The sequence below is a fragment of the Triticum aestivum genome, chromosome 2D, assembly GCF_018294505.1.
Source record: "Triticum aestivum cultivar Chinese Spring chromosome 2D, IWGSC CS RefSeq v2.1, whole genome shotgun sequence".
NCBI classification, from domain to species: Eukaryota; Viridiplantae; Streptophyta; class Magnoliopsida; order Poales; family Poaceae; genus Triticum; species Triticum aestivum.
The window spans coordinates 19,847,900-19,865,651 of NC_057799.1; the positions used below are offsets into that span (position 1 = coordinate 19,847,900).

At 44.4% G+C, this 17,752-nt stretch overlaps 1 protein-coding gene across 1 annotated transcript; it reads left to right on the forward strand.

The window, feature by feature from the left end:
- Positions 1–5,339: 5,339 nt before the first annotated feature.
- On the forward strand, positions 5,340–8,877 carry LOC123048372 (uncharacterized). The gene is made up of 5 exons (XM_044471488.1): positions 5,340–5,495; positions 6,573–6,646; positions 6,739–6,814; positions 6,950–7,080; positions 8,598–8,877. Exons 1-4 carry the CDS (start codon positions 5,442–5,444, stop codon positions 7,076–7,078), a joined length of 333 nt encoding a protein of 110 aa, XP_044327423.1. The 5' UTR covers positions 5,340–5,441; the 3' UTR covers positions 7,079–7,080; positions 8,598–8,877.
- The last annotated feature ends 8,875 nt before the right edge of the window (positions 8,878–17,752 follow it).

The window sequence follows — 17,752 nt, forward strand, 5'->3', positions numbered from 1 at the left end:
GAGGGACCGAGGGAGAGGCAGGAGAGCCGGCCGCCGCCGCCGGACCAAGAATCGCTCGCCGCCGCCAGAGCCTTCAGCTAGCGCTAGGTTGGGGAAAAGTTGGAATCGAGGAAGGGAAACACGGTCGGCTACTCGCGCGCCTGACCATACCACCACGTCCCTCGTGTCTGGTTACAAGCGTGGCTGCCTGGTTGTGTTTGGGCTCATGGGCCAACGGCCTAGTCACTCATTACCTTATAATACATGTAGTATTTGTTTTGCACAAAACTCCAAAACTTTTTCGTAGTCAAGGATTAGTGCAAAAAGGGCCGGCCATTCCAACGAGCGAACCTAAAAAGAGAAATGCCACGAAAAAAATAGCAGCTTTGTTCCCCACTGCACCAGCGACTCACCATATGTTAAATTACAACGCTCAAAGATAGATATTATGTACAGAGGTAGATCCGCCTTTTAATCATTCCTTCAAGAAATGAATAACGTTTTCTCGAACAAAATTTTAAAACGTGGTTTTTACAAAAAAAGAACGTGAATAATTATTGACCACGGATGAAACTCCAAACATTTGTTGAATTTTTATAAGTTTCAAATAAACATTGAATTTTTTTTGAATATATGCCGAACAATTTTTTAACTACACAGTGTAAATTTTTGTGATATATGATGCACAAATTTTAAATATACATTAAACATTTTTGTAATATACGTTGAACTATTTTTAACTACACATGGAACAATTTTTTTATATACACTAAACCAATATTAAATATATATTGAACATTTTGTGATATACGCTGAACTTTTTTAAAATTTTGAACATTTTTTTAAAGTAAAAAAAATAAATCCATGAACAATTTTTAAAATCATGAACAAAATTTGGAATTCGAATCATTTTCTTGAAAACAAAGTATAAAAGTAAAACGAAAAAGGATAAAATGAAAGAAAAGAAACAGAAAAAGGACACAAAAAGGTTTAAAAAAAGAAAAAAAGGAAAAACTAGCAAAAGAAAAAAACTCGGTTTAAGGAACCTACTAGAAGGTTCCCAAAACTAGGTCTCGCTCGAAGTGAGTCGGCCCGTGCGCCTCGTTCGCTCGCTTCGCTTCAGCGAAGCAGCGACGAACGGACGGACACGGGCGTCATATAGGATCTGCCCGGAATTCCCAGGAAGACCCCCAGCTCCGCCATCGCGTCAAGCGACGGGGGAACTTGGGCTAGGGGGAGACCGGCGTCGGGTGGCAGGGGAACTTGGGCTGGAGGGAGGATATCAGCATATGGCGGTTGGGGAACTTGGCTGGGAGAAGCAGCGAGGGGCTGCGGGGGAGCTCTGGCCAGAGGGAACAACCATCGAGCAGCGGGGGAGCAGAGTGGAGCGAAGCAGGAGTTGAGGCTAGGGGCGAGTGGCGGTTGCGTCAGATCTATGATAGGTGGCGACCGTCGGCGGCTTGAGAGCTCTGGCTAGGGGCAAACGGCGGCGGGAGAGCGGCGGCTGGTGCCGAGGTGCCGAGCAGCGGCGGCGCTAAGGACGAACCCTCATAGTAGATCGATTTGTTTAGTCCAGGAGCCGCGTATAGTAGTATAAAGCAGATTGCAAAAATACCAAAGGGTATATATGTCATTCCAGTAGGATTTATCAAGTTAAATAAATTGAAATTCAGCAAAGCGCCACTCAGGGCAAATGATCAGTAAATTAATGTAAAGTATATATAAGTCTAAATCAAATGTTGCAACTCATCAAGTGCCAAACTATAATAGGGCAAATCATCAAATCCCTTGTATCTTTCGGATGATTAAGGATTTTTTTCCAAGGAGAGATGATTAAGGTTTTTGTTTTAACATGAGAATATTAATATAATATTACTTAGAAGAATATTATGAATGTGATGATTAAGGTCGCAATCAAATAACAAAATGCCTCTTGGTCAATTTGTTCGTGCAATTACTCGGGTCATCCATTCGAATTTTACCACAACTACAATTTTATTTGCCTTTTGAGTACACAAAATTAGATTATAGTCGCATATAAACGTCTCACAAATCGTCTCTAAGTTAATTAAAATTATATACCTATTTTCTAAATGGCCAATTATAAGCAAAAGTTTGTGACGCCCCATAAACGTCTGAAGAAGCGTCTTTAGCTTGCTAGTGTTCATGGGCATAGAGACGAAGACAAATAGCGTCTCAGAAAAAGCGACCATACAAGCCGTTTTTGTTGTAGTGTTTGCACTCTTGAGCTCATCATTTCAGTAGAAGGAAATGAACAAGTGTTGAAAAATAGTTGTGCTCTTTAATTCTCAGCTAACTAAGTTGGAAATGCTTTAAATTGCGTCCTCGTATAGATATGAAGACCAGCTTTAGATCGATGCTTACTAGATGCACTGCTTAGGGACCTGTAACCGTGCCTTCTAATTCTTGGATGAGAAACCCACATCCGCTCTAGTATGAAGAGTAGTGGAAAGCCTTCTACACATTAAGTTTCAACTGGTCATGGACCGGTCTCATCCAGCGCACCACCGAATTCTTTTCACGCGCATATAGTAGCACATTGGTCACACTTCATTTAAGTATGTCTCCAAAAGACCATCCAAAGTGGCTAGAAGGTTGCGCTTGAACCGATTCCATAAAGGTACACCTTCATGCTGGAAGCACGACTGCATATCTCCAATGTCTAGGATATCAAATTCCCAATACCCCACATGCTCATTCCAACATTTTGCATTGCCCAAAAACTTCGTATGGCAAGCATAGTGCTACTTCATTGGCATTTACATCATGTAGTTAGAAGCATGTATGTTGACTGTGATATGAAGCACCAGAAGGGAGAAGGCATAAGGTACTTATACATGTTTCATGGAGAATCGATATCAAGTAACCATATGATGGTAGTTGGTGCTATAGTTGTATTGCTTATTGATGGGAACATGGGAGCCTGTACATATGTTTGAATTAACCACGATATGTGGGCCGTGTATGGATCGTATACACAGAACAGCTCCGACTAGGACTTGTAGTAGGCTATAGTGAGCTTCTATAGAATCCCAGGTTCCCCTACTTTGTAAACAATTTATATTCAAAAGGGAATAAACACAGGAGCGACACATCACTGTTGCCATCAATAGTTGTGCCATATAATAGTTGTGTACATGCATCTCACTGTATATGCTTGACTATCCGGAAAGTAATCAGTAACAACTAGCTTGTATGTGCGTATCGCTCAAAAGTACTCAGCGCCTATGTCGTCAAGGTCGGGCATGTGCGAACAACATATGCATGAAAGTGATTAAGAACCACGAAAAGAAAGCGTGTCAAAAAGGCGATTGGGTTAGTATTATTACTAGAGTTGCGCGGCACAATTAGTGTAATGCTAGCAGGAACCACTCATATAGTAAGAACCTCTACAAAGATTGGCCGTTCATCTGCCAAGAACCACTCATCTAGCATGCTGACATATCCCCATTGACATCAGGAAGTCAAGAACAAATGAAAAGGAGTTCACTTCACATAAAGGAATATAATATTGAACGTGCGGCTTAGGTCATGTTTTTGGAGTGGGAACCAACAAGCTGTGCACTGTTTTCATCCTTCTCTATAACATGTAGGAGAAATTACAAAATTCTAGTCCTGGGGTGACGGTACAGTATACCGGAGGTGGCCCATCAGCCAGGAAGCTCATAATTATAAATGTATTAAAATTGAAGCTTTTTTCCACATAATTAAACCAAAGTATAATTCAAATATTTCACTTCACTTCTTGGTCACATTTGATTTTTGCGCCACGAGCGCCATCCAGTACTATTTTTGAACGTAGTACTGGAGATGTTACGGTGATTTTGAACAGTATTAATTTTTGGCACATGGGTCTACATGCACCGATTTAGCAATTTTTTTAAAGATATTAGAAAAATCAAGTATTTCAAAATCTTTTTTTAGCAAACATGGTCTAGCGGTACATACGTGTGTGAAGTTTCACGACAAAATGCATTATGTGAATATCCGGGCAGAAGGACAAAATTGCAGGTAGGAAACATGTGAATAGAAACTTTTCTATTATATCATTTTTGTTTTAATTCGGCCAGGATACGATGTGTGACAAAACTGCAGGTAGGCACATCAGCCCTAACAGGTGGGCCAACCCCCTGTCATCAACGCGTTTAAATTGCCCAAACCGGTTACTAACTAAAGGTGGTAGGTATTTAGAAAAAAAATACCCTAAAAGTGGTCGGTTTTTTTCACGCGCCTGAAAAGTGGTAGTTTTCGGAAACACATGCCGCAGTTGTGGTAGTTTTATGCTATATACTTTTTCTTTTGAGACAAATTATGCTATATACTTGACGGCGGGGTGTATGTATCTGCTGACTTTGGGTAGTTGGATCTATTCACCATCGTCAGCGGTATCCTCCAAAGGAGCACGACGCTGTTGAGATGGATATTTTTCTGCAACTTCAAGGTGTTACTCTTCATCCCGCTGGCGGGTTCGATGACGCTGCGACCGCCGAAGAACCCGCACAACCAAAGTGGCAAGGTTGAGATGCGCGTGTATTCAAATTAAGGTGTGCGGTAAACCTTGAAGATTTAGAGATCTTACCTCTTTGTTCACGCACTTGTAGATCCGGTCTTAGACCTCTGTCCGCTCTAGTGAATAAGTTGAGAACCCTGTCTCCGCAAGGAATCAGTGGGTGGGACTGGTTGGCGGCGAAGGAAGAGCCAGATGTAGGCATTGCCAGCGATGGGTGGGGTGGGGGCGATGATCAATAATTTGGCAGATGGGCTTGGACTATGTTAGACGAGTCATGAAGAAGGGTAGCTGGGTTTCATTAACTCACAATTATTGTATAACTTCCTTATACTTTTAAAAAATATACAATTATTATTAACACGTTTTGCCATCTATTAAAATTAATGGTGAAATAATAATAATGAACTTTATAAATGTATTGAAATTGTCGGGCGTGCTTGCAGAAACGTAAGCATAATTTCCAAGAACACGTTGACAATTTTTTCGAGAACATGCCGATCATTTTTTCCAAACGTATGAACATTTTTCTAAAAAGCAGTTTGAACATTTCTTGCAATACACGCCGTCGATGTCTAAATGGATGATGAACAATTTTGAAAAACACATTGAAATTTACTTAATACACGTGAAACATATCCCGAAGGCATGCCGAACTATTTATCAAATGAACTAAAACTTTGTCCCAACAATGTTGTTTCTTGAGGGCAAAACAAATTTAGAATAAAACCTTCTCCTTTTTTTCAGAGATAACAAAACTTTCACCTTTTTTTAGGGTAACAAAACTTTCACCTAGTATAGCAAGACAAGAATAGCGAGAGTGGACCTCGGGCCACCCACGCGGCCCGGCCCGGCCCGGCCCGTTCCAGAGCATTCCCCCTTGCTCCGGGAGCGTCGCAAAACCCTAGACGACCCTCGCCTCGCTCCGGTGGCCATGGCGGCCTCGCTGCTCCTCCGCCGCCGAGAGCTCGCGTCGCCTCTCGGCACCGTAAGCCCCGCCCCCTCTCCCTTCTCCTCCCCTAGTCCCCTTTACTCCCTACTTCCCTAGTGTGCCGGCCGTACTGCCGCTTTTTTTTTTCTTGAGCAATCGTCGCCGGCAATGCGGGGTATTTTCGTGCCCGATGCGTGCCGGAGTGGTCGGCGTGCCGTGATCCCGCGCGGATTTGGTCGGATCCAGGCAGGGGCGGCTGGCCGTTGGATTATGCGTGTGTAGCGGCGGTACCTTAACTTCAGTAAAAAGCTCCCTATTTTTTTAAGGCTTGTCGTTCAATTGAGTTTCCACGATTGGGAAATTGAAGCAGCGATTTTGACTCGGTTGTAGCCCATGGCTCTCTCGTGGGATTGAGTATAATGCTATGCTCCCTAGCTAGGATTGAATGAATGGCTGGGAGTTGATTCAGGGCAGGATGTCGTGGTGGGTCTCTCTCTCTCTCGATAGAGAGTGGGACGAGACATACTCCGAATTGCTGGAGTGAGAGTGATTTCATACTTGCTCCTGCTGGTAAGTGTGATGGGGAGTTGTGGGAGAGGTAGTCGAACCTGGCGTGTGGCGGCGGGAGCAGTTGCGTTGTTGCCGTTCGCGGACCTCCGCCAACGCCTTCGTCGCTTGCATTGGAGGGCTCCCCCGACTCGGTTCCGTGCGGGCAATGCTGCCATTCTGCCTCCTTCCTCTGCTATGTCGCTGTCGGGCCAGCGTTTTATGTTACCTCAGTTTCAGATACTATGGGGCTAAGCTCCTTATTTGGGACTGACATGTGTTGGGGATATTATTGTAGTCTTATTTGGTAGGAGGACAAAAGCTGGCCTTGCTGATTATATGCACACCTATTTGGTACATAAAAACCAGTCAGATAATAAGAGCATTTAAAATCATTTGCTCTATTGTATCGTGAATGTGCAAAAGGTCATCTCCTAAAAGGTTTGACCGTATCCAAACACAAAGTCTAGCGTTTCCTTCCACCATTTGTAGCAATTAGATGCATATCATCCTTTGTAGGGCTTAATATCGTCCATGTCATTACATTGCGCCGTGCGGCTTTCTAACTGTTGATTGTTCACATTTCAGCTGGCTGCCAACGTCCAGTCAACATATGCTGCGAATGTGTGCTCCAGATGGCGTGGTTCTGGAAGAACTTTGAGGTAACTATCTTTTTTTTTTTTATGTATAGAACTTTGGTGAAGATCCTTCACTATGTGCATGTGTAATTCTTTTGTGCGCTTTTGTTCCTCAGTGCAAAGGCAACCCAGAATGAGGTTACTGGAACTGATTTGGGAACAGACAAGTCATGTGGGGTTATGGAGGGAAAGGTGCGTGGCGGCAGCACTCTCTATTTACATGTTTTATTCTCTGCTAGTTAATTTTGTACCGTGTATCATCTCTTTGTCTAACCTACAATTGATCCAGTATTTGTAATGGGTATATGCCACTGCCTTGAGTTTTAGGGGGGGCAGACAGATTACACCGATGAAATGTGGACCAAAGATAGGGAGGAGATAAAACACATGAAGGCAGAATACGAGGAGCACATGAGGACTTGCCGCAAGCAGATGGATGCGCTTTTTGAACGTTAGAGGTATCAAATGCCATCGCTCGCACTGTCAATTAAGCTATTTACGTCTATGAATTTACCTGAGACAGTCGTATATATGCCTGCGATGAGATCGGTCAATCGATTGGACTGTGGAATGTCGTGTATGTGTACAGTAGTATCACTTGAGCCCAAGTCCCTTAGAGCATCTCCAATAGTTTGTCTATATGAATGTCTATACTTGTTTTTCACGACGTGAGCCCCAAACAGGCGTCCAACATCTTGTCTATATGGTCGTCTAAATATACACATACTCTAAATTGACCTCGACAATGTCCACGCCTGGACAATGTGAAGGCGTCGTCTAAACTCAGCTGCAGTCATGATTTCTTCCTCTCCCCAGCGACGGCCCACCTGTCATGGTCCCTGTATATAGACGTTCTGATGCAAAACTGGACATGTATATGAGTGAATCTTTTTAAACCATTGTCTATATGAATATATAGACATCCAAATATACACCTATTGGAGATGCTCTTAGCAGCCAGACCCACCTAAATTGCTAACTGTCTGACGTTAAGCCAAACCCAAAGCCATGTACAGCAGATATAGCCATATAGGCTCCAGCATCACCTTCAGGTCTCTCAGCTTCTCCACCCCCACAGAGTTTCGAGAAAGATTCTGATTTTTTTTTATTTTGGAGCACTGATTTTTTTTGTCTGTCCCGAGCTCCTCCTATGTCACATTGCCATGAAACTTTGCACGGCCACATAAAACTTGTTCACCTTTGATGTATAATTTTTTTATTTTTTTTATTTTTGCTATTGTATTTGATTTTACTGTTCATCCGGGATCAAATGTGCTCGTGTCCAGCTATGGATTTTCGTATTTAGAAGTTTTCCCACAAAACCTTTTGACCAGGAAAAGGCATACCAAAGATTTTTGGAAAGACACATTGAAATGGAAGATCTTATTTTCTTTACTGAAGTTCACATGCCATATTTACAAACTACTCCCTCCGTAAATTAATATAAGAGCGTTTAGATCACTATTTTAGTATTCTAAACGCTTTTATATTTGTTTACAGAGGGAGTATATTTTAAAAACATAAATTTTGATGCATCGAGTTGCAACAGACAGGTAAGTACCCAGGTTACCACTTAGCACGAGTGGTTAGCTATATCAAAAACAATTGAGAAAAAATATTCATACTTGGAAAATCCGCTAAAAAATGAATAACGCCAACCATCTACATTGTGTTCCCACGTGGTAAAAGTACTGAAGAGGAGAGGGAGAGGGAGTGGTGTGGAGGACCAGTACGTTACAGGTGTGTTGGCTTGCGGCTGTGGAGCCGGCCTGTCAGCCTCAGTCAGACTGCCAGGTAGCTAACATGTTGCCTCCCCAACTAGTCTGTCGCCCACCACCAGCCTCCTAACCTGCCAACCTGACTTTGAATCTCCCAACTTGTCAACCCTTGCAAGTAGCAGCTGTGTAACAATCTTTCTTCACTTGCACACATCCATTCCAGTACTTAACACACCAAATTGTGAATTCCTGTGCAGGTGCGTTGATAAGAAACTGGCAAGGCTCAAGAAGAAGCTGAACAGGATTGAGCGAAGATGCAATGTCATGACCTTTATTTTGATCCCGGTGATAGTCGTGGGGATCCTTAATATGCTGTAGAGTCCGGCATCAGCCTGAGATTTTTAGTGGTTTATTAAGGAACCTTGTTATGTTGTAGCGGCCGGCATCCCCTATCTGACTAGGTACTAGTGTGATATCTGTATGATTCAGATTCAAGAACCTGAGAAGGAACAGATTCTCGTCCACATCCCCAAGCTACCAGCTGCCGTTTCGTAGCTTGCCAAAAGGCTGGCAATGCTAACAGTTGCCAACGGCAACGCTGCACTTTCTTTTTGGTATGTCATCCATTGCCGTTTCCAGATCTTTGGGACAAAAAATTATTGGGGCCAAAGACTATTAACAAGTAGTGTCTTGGATTCCTGCAACTTGAGAGGATTGACTTGATAGATTTTATCTCCCCAAGCATTAGCTAGGGTTCATGCTTTGGCCATGGTCTTATCCTAGTAGTCACAATGATTCTGCTACTATTGTTGCTGTCTAGCAATTTGCATTGTATTGCATCACATGCGGAAATGGTCCATATATCGTCAATCACAACAAAGGTACCTTATTATTCAACCCAAACATACATTCATTATAAAATTGTAGTTGAAAATGATTTTGGTTCACCAATATTTGCAAGAAACACAAGTTCACGAAGGAATAAGGTGATTATGGTACAAAAAGGATGATTAAAGAAGAGGGATACGTACTCCCTCAAGCTTAGTCTTTTGGTCCAGGCTTGTCAATCTCACTGGCTCGGGCCGCCACAATAGTAGAACAGTGGAAATGGTTGATAAGCCGCTTGATAGCTTTATGCTTCCTCATCATAATAATCTGTCATTCTTTGTTGTTCAAGCCCCGGCCACGGCCTCGACCTCTGCCCAGACTCGCTCATGGCTGCCTCCTCCTTGGTCTTCTTGGCAGTCAAAACAGTCCGTTGCTGTGAATCCATAACATGGTCCTCATAAGCAAATTCACTGAAGACATCAGTACAGTTCAACCATAGTAGCGGCACTCGTACCGAATTGGTTCTTCCACTACACTACGAGTGATCAATTGAACAAAGTTGAAAATTAAAGCACCAAGAAGTCAGAATTAACCATGCATGTACTTATTACTACATTGCAGGCAAAAGAGAAGTATACTGTACTATATGCCTTCAGTTAGTTGAGAGCCTTGCTTTGCCTCTGCTGAGGGCCAATAGCTACTGTGCGACACATTTGAGGTGAATTGGCAAGAGTGCGACGTTGTTCGAGCGAATGGCTGTGGTGCGACAATTTTGAGCAGGTAAATAGCCCACGCACGACATGGCTGTTAAACTCAACTGATGCCCTCGCTAGCTGTTGGGGGCTGGACCCACCACTTATCCACGTAAGCGCGGGACCCACCACTTGTCTATTCGCGGGACCCACCTCCTCGCAGCTAGAAGAGACGAGCACCCGTGCCCGTCCGCCCGCCGCCGCCCATTCATCCCCTTTCCCCAATCTTTCTCTTCTCCGGCGACCTAGCGCAAATGTCTACCTCCTCCGCCGCGCACTCAAAATGGCGGCAGTATGGACCAGTGCTGCTCACAAGGTGCCCTGACTGCCCACGCCCAGACCCTCTTAAATGGTTGGTCACTAAGAGGGATGACAATGGCAATCTTGGGCGGGAATTTGTGAAATGCTTGAGCAAACCAATGGCAGGAAGGGATGGCAAGGTTAGATCTCAGTTCTTAGCCCGTTCTTTCGCTGTCTTTTGCTCTGATTTCTCCATATTTTGTTTTTTCTCCTCGAATTTGGGATTTAGGGTTCATGTTGTTCTTTTCAGATCTTGAAGAAATGTTACCATTTCGAGTGGATTGATGAATATGTTGATAGGATTCAGTTTGAGGGCTACGTTGATTCGAGCGTGGCCGCAACCTGGGAGCTCAATTTGGGCGGGGTGCCGCCGATTGCTGTGGAGAATACGGGGAGCTCGGGTGGAGGGGCGGGCAGAGTCGTGCCGATGGCGATGTATGCGCGCAATGCTGAACTGCATGCGGAGTCCGAACTGACCGAGGAACTGAAGAAGATCAAGAAACATCTAATGCAGATGATCGATTTGCAGAAGCAAGCAAATATCATGGCAGGGGGTTCTATTGTTGTATCATTGCTCTGTTTTTGTTTTATTTGTTGTTCATCCGTCATTAGAATGGGCATTTAGGCCTGTGAGGGTAGAGGATGTGATCTGTGCGCCATGCCAAGTTATGTATCTGAATTGAAGCAGCAATTTGGAACACAAATTATTTAGTGTTCATGCTCTGTTTCCTCTATTTTTGTTCTTCAGTTAACAGAGTACACACCCAAATTCAGTTTCTAGTAAAAACAAAATTGGGCTGCCGAATAGATGTTGGGCCGTGACCAGCCCACCCGCGTAGGGGCACCAGCCCACCTCTAACTTCGGCAAATAAAATGGGGCCCAATAAAATGTTACTTGTTTTTATTTTGGCCTTTTTCTTGCACTAAATTTTGTGATGGATCATTTTTTGATGCACTAAAACTAAATGTTAATTGTTTTTATGCATGTCTACGGTTCCATGAACTAAATGAGTTGATGCTTGCATGAAGTGCCCCAAGTAAATTAGTTTGCATTTCCTAGTTGCACCCATGTCCATAGTGGGTTTGCATGGGGCTCCTAGTTGCATGTCCATGGTTTGGCCAATATTTTGAAGATGGTGTGTGTGGTGATTGGGGTGTAGAAACCCGGGCCCGTAGCAACCCATAGCAATACACAAATAATAAGCAAAAAAAACCCATAGCAATCCACAAATAATAGCACGAAACACACAATATATATAGTAGCATAACGATTATATAGAAGCATAACGATTGCAACCCATAGTTCCACGATAGCCTTACAACTCCATGATAGCCTTACAACTTAAAGTACTAATAAAACTTAATAATAGTAGCATAACGATTACAACTTAAAAAAACTAATACGAAGATCTATAGCAAGCTAGATAGATAGGGGGGCACCAAACGCGGGTTCTTCGGGTTCTTCTTCTCCTCCTCCTCCGGGGCCACCTCGCTCCTCCGGGCGCCGCCCTTCACTCCTCCCCGTTGTTGATGGGGTACGGGAGCGTGTGCATAACACCGTTGTTGGGGAAGATGCCGTTGAAGTCGGTGAAGATATTGTAGGTTGTGAAAGCTATGAACTCACAACCAACCCAATACGCTCGCCCGAGGAGATGGAAAGCATCGAAAGGGTTAGTGAACGTGGCGAGGAGCCCAACCACAACACCGTTGTGGTTGACCTCCTCAAGATGGTACATCCGAGGAGAGCCGCGGGGGAGGTGGCGGAAGCCGGCCGCAAGGGAGAACTCCGTTAACTCCCTTGCGCCCCTCCACCTCGAGATCGCCCAAACCCTAAGGGTTCTCTCTACATACACTCTGGCCGGGTAGAGCCTTTCCGGCACAGTTGGGGGGAAGCGGTAGGTGGGGCCGTTGTACTGCATGGTGGCGGGGTGGCTCGAGGGCTCAATCGGGTTTGATGGAGAAGAAGGAAGAAGGAGGGCAGAGGAGGCTGAGGATGGGATGTGGATGAGGAGGGAGAGGAAGACGATAGTGCCCGGCTTAAATAGCCCAAGTGCGACGTGGTTTCACCCCGTAGAATTAATGGGCGGGCGGCGTTTGGTGGCGCCTCATGAAAGTGTGTACACGAGCGTGGGAAACGGGCTGCGATCCTTCTGTGCCACCGGTCGCGGGTCAAGGGGGACGGGCTCACGCACGCGTCTGTGCCGTCGTGGGTCAAGGGGACATGCCTGCCCTGGGTTCTCTGCGTGTGCCGCCCGTGCATTCATGTCGTAGCCCATTAATTTGAACATCTTGCTAGGGCCTGGCTAGAGGGCAACGTTCGGTCGATGGGAGACGTGACAATAATGGACGCCTTCATTTGCCCATCTTGTAACGGGCAGCACGCCGTTTGAACTGCATCGATACCCACATCGATACCCCATGCCAGTATTGCGTCCTCAAAGAGGAGCACGCCATGTACAGCACGCCATGCAGCGTTGGCTTTTTGGTTGTCTTCATCGGGCTGCTGCATTGTGGCCGGGTGCATGCTTTGATGCGACGATGCATCGGTTCTAATGGTAGGCATGCGACAGCTTACTGCGTCGATAGGGGTGGCGGAGCAGGGCTACGTCGAGGGCATGCATGCAACGCACGGGCGCAGTTCTGCGGGTGGGCATGCATGCTGCGGGTAGGCACGGGCATGCATGCAACGATGGAAAGGGCACTGCGTAGGCTTGGTCCATGCACCGCGTCAACTCTTGCCGTTGGATTCAAATGAACGGTCCTGATGCCCCAACGAGAGAGGCTGATCCAAACCCCACCGATTCAACCAATCAGCACGTCTCATGCGGATCGATGCACACTGATTCAACCAATCAGCGCGTCTCATGCGAATCGATGCACACTGTAGCTAACCCTAGCGCCTGATCTCAACCATCCACGCACAACGATCGACGACCCGGTAGTGTGCGGGATTTTGAGGGGTTTTGAGGGGTTTTGACTGATTAGCGTTGAGCATAACTAATTCAAAAAAAAATAAAAAAAATATAAAACTTGCGCACATAGTCTTATTATGTCGTATAGTAACGAGAAAAAAAATATAAATATCGTTTACATACATTTTTACGAAAAATCCTTCACAAAATTGTCATTCCTCAAACAATGTAGTATGGAGTTCAAGGGAGAGAGTAGTGGGCACCCGAGAGTAGGTGGGGTTTTGAAAATGAAAAGTGTGAAAACCTCACCAAAACTTCATTTTGGATTGACTAAGAAAGATCTTAACTTACTTTTCTCATTTTCATGTTTTAAACTTGTTATATATATAATTTTCTATTAAACCTTGTTTTTTCAAAAAATAATAATAATAGAAAAATTAATTCAATAAATAATGAGACTTTAGATTTACACTATATAGGTAGAATAGATGTGTAGAAAAATTATTTGGCTGGTTTAGACAAGGTGCCAAAAAAACTTGCTTAAATATGAGGCCGTTTACCCTACCTTTGGAGGTCATTTGAGACACACTTTTCATGACTATGAGTTCAACTTACCAAAAGGGCTCGGAATGATCAGCAAGCAAACATATTTCAGTTGAGGTACTTTAGATAGCATTAAAACATCAATACCCCATCCCTAATTCAAATTTGAGCCCAAATTTGAATTTAAATTTAAATTTTATTTGGCTGGTTTAGACAAGGTACCAACAAACAAGTTCGAATAGAAATACGGGGATACATAGTGACTACCAGTACGCACCAAGTTACAAATATTATTACATGCCCCAAATTTTTAAACTGTTCTCTGTTCTACCTCTTCCTACCACGTCGCGTGCCCTTCTTCGCCTTAGCACTTCTTGTTTTTGGTTCTACTACACACAAGTTCACTGATCATCTTGGTTTTCTTCACTGGTCTTTTCAACACCTCGCCAACACCCTCGTGATCAGTGTCTTCAGTCTCAATGTTGACAGCAGTTTCAGTTTCTTCGGTGTGTACCTCAACATGGGTTTCTTCAGTCTGAACCTTGACACGCTCAGGTTCAGTTTCAACCTCGAGAGCAGTTTCTTCAGTCTGAATGTTGACTGCAGCAGGATTTTCTTCAGTTTGCTCAGGCTCAGGCACACTTCTCTTCTTTCTACCGCCATTGACTCTTGCTTTTTTTGTTGGCCAACACTGTTCAACAACAAGGGGCTGACTTGCTCGCTTCCTCCTGGCCATTGGGAAAATGTTATATATAGTAATTGGAAAAAAGCACCAAATCAAAACACAGACAAATAAACAAGAACATACTTTGGCTTATCAGGAGTGTAACGACATTTGACAGATCCCACTCTGTGCCCAAGTTCCTGGCACAACTTGCATATGTTTTTGTTACCTTTTTAGGCCCTTTTTGGCTTTCCATCTTTCTTTCCCTTCTTACTACTCCCACCTTTCTCAAACCATGCCTTGAATCTACTCTGTTTAGGCCTGCCAGCCTTTCTTTTCGTCAAGGGAGGACACATGAAAAATTCAATGTCCACTTCAGGCCACTGAGATTGATCTGTAAGTGCTGGAATTGGAGTAGCATATGCAGCTTTGAATCTTGCTACGAATAATATTCATGCAAATATGGGTGCATGTTTATCTTCGGTTGGGATGCTAAGAAGAGAATGGCATGCTCACATGGTTTACCAGTGTGTTGTCACTCGAGGCAAGTGCAATCATGCAATTCAGTGTTAACAACATGTGTCCTTCCAGTTTTGTTATCTCTAACTTCAGCACCCCAAGGTGAAGATTTTTCAACAAACAAATGTGAAAGACATCTGCTCCAATTGACCACCTGTTGTACCACTGCTGGAAGCTTATCACCTTGCAGACGATCACCTATCCTTCTTCTCAATTCCCACAACCGCATGAGCATGATCCTGATTTGGTCAACCATGTCATGCATAGGAAAATCTTTTAACTCCTTCACCTTGTTGTTGAAACTCTCTGCCAAATTGTTGTTGATGTGGTCACACTTGATGGCAGTGTTGAATGCTGACCTGTACCATAACAAAGAATGGTATGTGTTCAGCCATGGACCAAACTCATCACATGCTGCCATTATCTTATCAAGATGATATTTGTGTGTCTGTCTAGTGTAAGATCTTGCTGCTGGCCACATGCGCCCAAATTCTTCTCCTCTAATTTTTTTGATCAAATTCATCCACAAATGACCGAAGCACTCCCTCTGCTCAGCATGTGGGAAAACATTTTTCACTGAATTTTCAAGCCCCTTACATGCATCTGTGTGTATAGCCAAAGGTGACACTGGCCCTAGGCTTCTTTTCAACTGGATCATGAACCATGTCCATGAAGCCTCTGTTTCTGACTGAAACAAGCCAACAGCAATAGGAAACATCCAGTGTGTCCATCTAGAGCATTGCATGCTGCCAACTGACCATTCCACTTGCCTGTCAAAAATGATGAGTCTATGCTCAAATATGGATGGCACCCTGCTTTGAACCCATCGATGCAAGGCTTCAAAGCCATAAAAAACTTGGAGAACTTGACTTCACCTTCGGCTGATACCTCTGTATCTATCTCCACAACACTGCCAGGTGACCTCTTTTCCACCTCTGCTTTGAAGTTGTAAAGCATCCTAAATGTATTTGCCCAATCACCATATAAATTTTTCATTGCCCTTTGTTTTGCCTTCCACACTGTGGTATATTTCAGTTTAATGGGGTACATCTTTTCCAAGTCTACTTTGAGTTTCTTGGCAGTAGTGTTTGGTGTTTTGGCTAAAATTGGGGTGATCTTTTCTGCAACCCAAAGTTGTGATGTCATGGTTGATACTCTCTGTGAACTTGTAATACAAGTATGTTGATTGGGGATTTGGTTAACCCTGACAGTACTTCCATCAGGTTGCAGTCTAGCAGATATGTACCACTTGCAAGGCTTCACACTACCATCAAATCCTCTACACCTTGCATAAAACTTCTTTCTACCAGTCCAAACAATCTTGGCATCAAACTCATGTTTCACTGCATATGTCTTGAAACACATCCTAAACTCCTTCATGCTTGGTAACAACTTGCCTACTTCAATGACAGGGTTTTCTTTGTCATACACATGCACCAGCTCATCATCATGTGCATCATCTACTTCATCTGCAGCTTGTTCCATCAACTGTCCATCTACTTCTTCATCAGCATTAGCAGGCAAACTAGATTCACCCCTCTCCTGCTTATCTCTGTCATCGACTGGAATGCCAAAAAGTTTGGCCATCTCAATGTCAGGCATTGGTGCAATGACCAAATCAGTAGGCTCATCTAATTCAACTACATTCCAATCAACAGTTGCTGCAGTTTCAGTTTCAGTTCCAGTCACCTGTCCCTCTTCGGCTATTACTGTAAGTTCAGTACACATGGGAATCAATGGCCTCTGTGTAGCCCAATCATCATCTACCATCTGCGCAGCCAATTGTGATGGCACATATCCAACCTTCAAAAAAAATGTTCAGATCAACGAGCTCAGCAAAAAAATTAGCCCGTTTGCTTGTCCAGCCGTTTTGCCGATCGATTTCTTCAACAATCTGTTCACCATCTTCTATTCTCACATACTCTCCTTTCCAATCATCAAACCGCAACAGTGATACTTCTTGCTCTGGACCCCAAACAATATTCTCCCCAATTTTTTCCACCCATTTCTTCACTGTCGTCTCTCCCATGTTCTGTAGAACTTGAGGATCAATCTCTGTAAACTCAACCTCCCATTTAACAATTGTGTCTCTCTCAATGTTCTGTATGCTACCATCAACTAATTTTGCCTTTGATGGAAAGAAATTGACTGTCAATTCGAAGGTCCGAGTGGCAGCATCCCCTTTGTCAGTGGCGGACAGTGTGAGCCCGTGAGAAAGAGCAGACGAGGCCACCCCCTAATTGCATGCAAAATTGGATCGGAGAGAGGCGCATTACCTATTCGAAGTTGAATCTGGCGGCTCCATCTCAGTATGCCCACGGGCTCCCCTCACAACCTATCGATTCCGCAAGCGAAAACAGAGGAAACGAGCTGAGATCTACGGGCCCGAGAGAGAAACGGGAGGGCGACTAGGGTTTGAATTCACTCACCATTTTCTGAGGACGAAGGCTCCGCTGCCGTTGAGAACGAGGGCTCCGCCGCCGCCACCGAGAACGCAAGATCCGCCGCCACCGGAGAAGAAGGGGGGGGGGGCAGAGTGGCGGGCCCGGCACGGTCGGGCAGCAGGGCACGGTCAGCTGTTTTGAGGAACAATTAGTTGGACCCACATGTCCTAACATAAACGGGCGGGCTTGGTTGACGACCAATTTAACCACATTTAACACCCCATGTGGCCCTGGGCTATTTACACGCTCAAATGTGTCGCACCACAGCCATTCGCTCTAACAACGTCGCACTCTTGCCAATTCACCTAAAAAACGTCGCACAGGAGCTATTGGCCCCTTTGCTGATGGAGTTATGAGAAGGCTCACTGTTTGTTGGCTGCCAAACTCCAGGACTGCAGCGGAAGAAAGAACCTACAAGGAGCAGAGCTAGCCTGGCTGCAGGCTGCAGCC

Coding starts and splice junctions, on each gene's coding strand:
- LOC123048372 (XM_044471488.1), top strand. CDS start 5,442: ATGGCGGCCTCGCTGCTCCTCCGCCGCCGAGAGCTCGCGTCGCCTCTC. Junction 5,496..6,572: donor TCGCGTCGCCTCTCGGCACC/GTAAGCCCCGCC, acceptor TTCACATTTCAG/CTGGCTGCCAACGTCCAGTC. Junction 6,647..6,738: donor GGTTCTGGAAGAACTTTGAG/GTAACTATCTTT, acceptor TTTGTTCCTCAG/TGCAAAGGCAACCCAGAATG.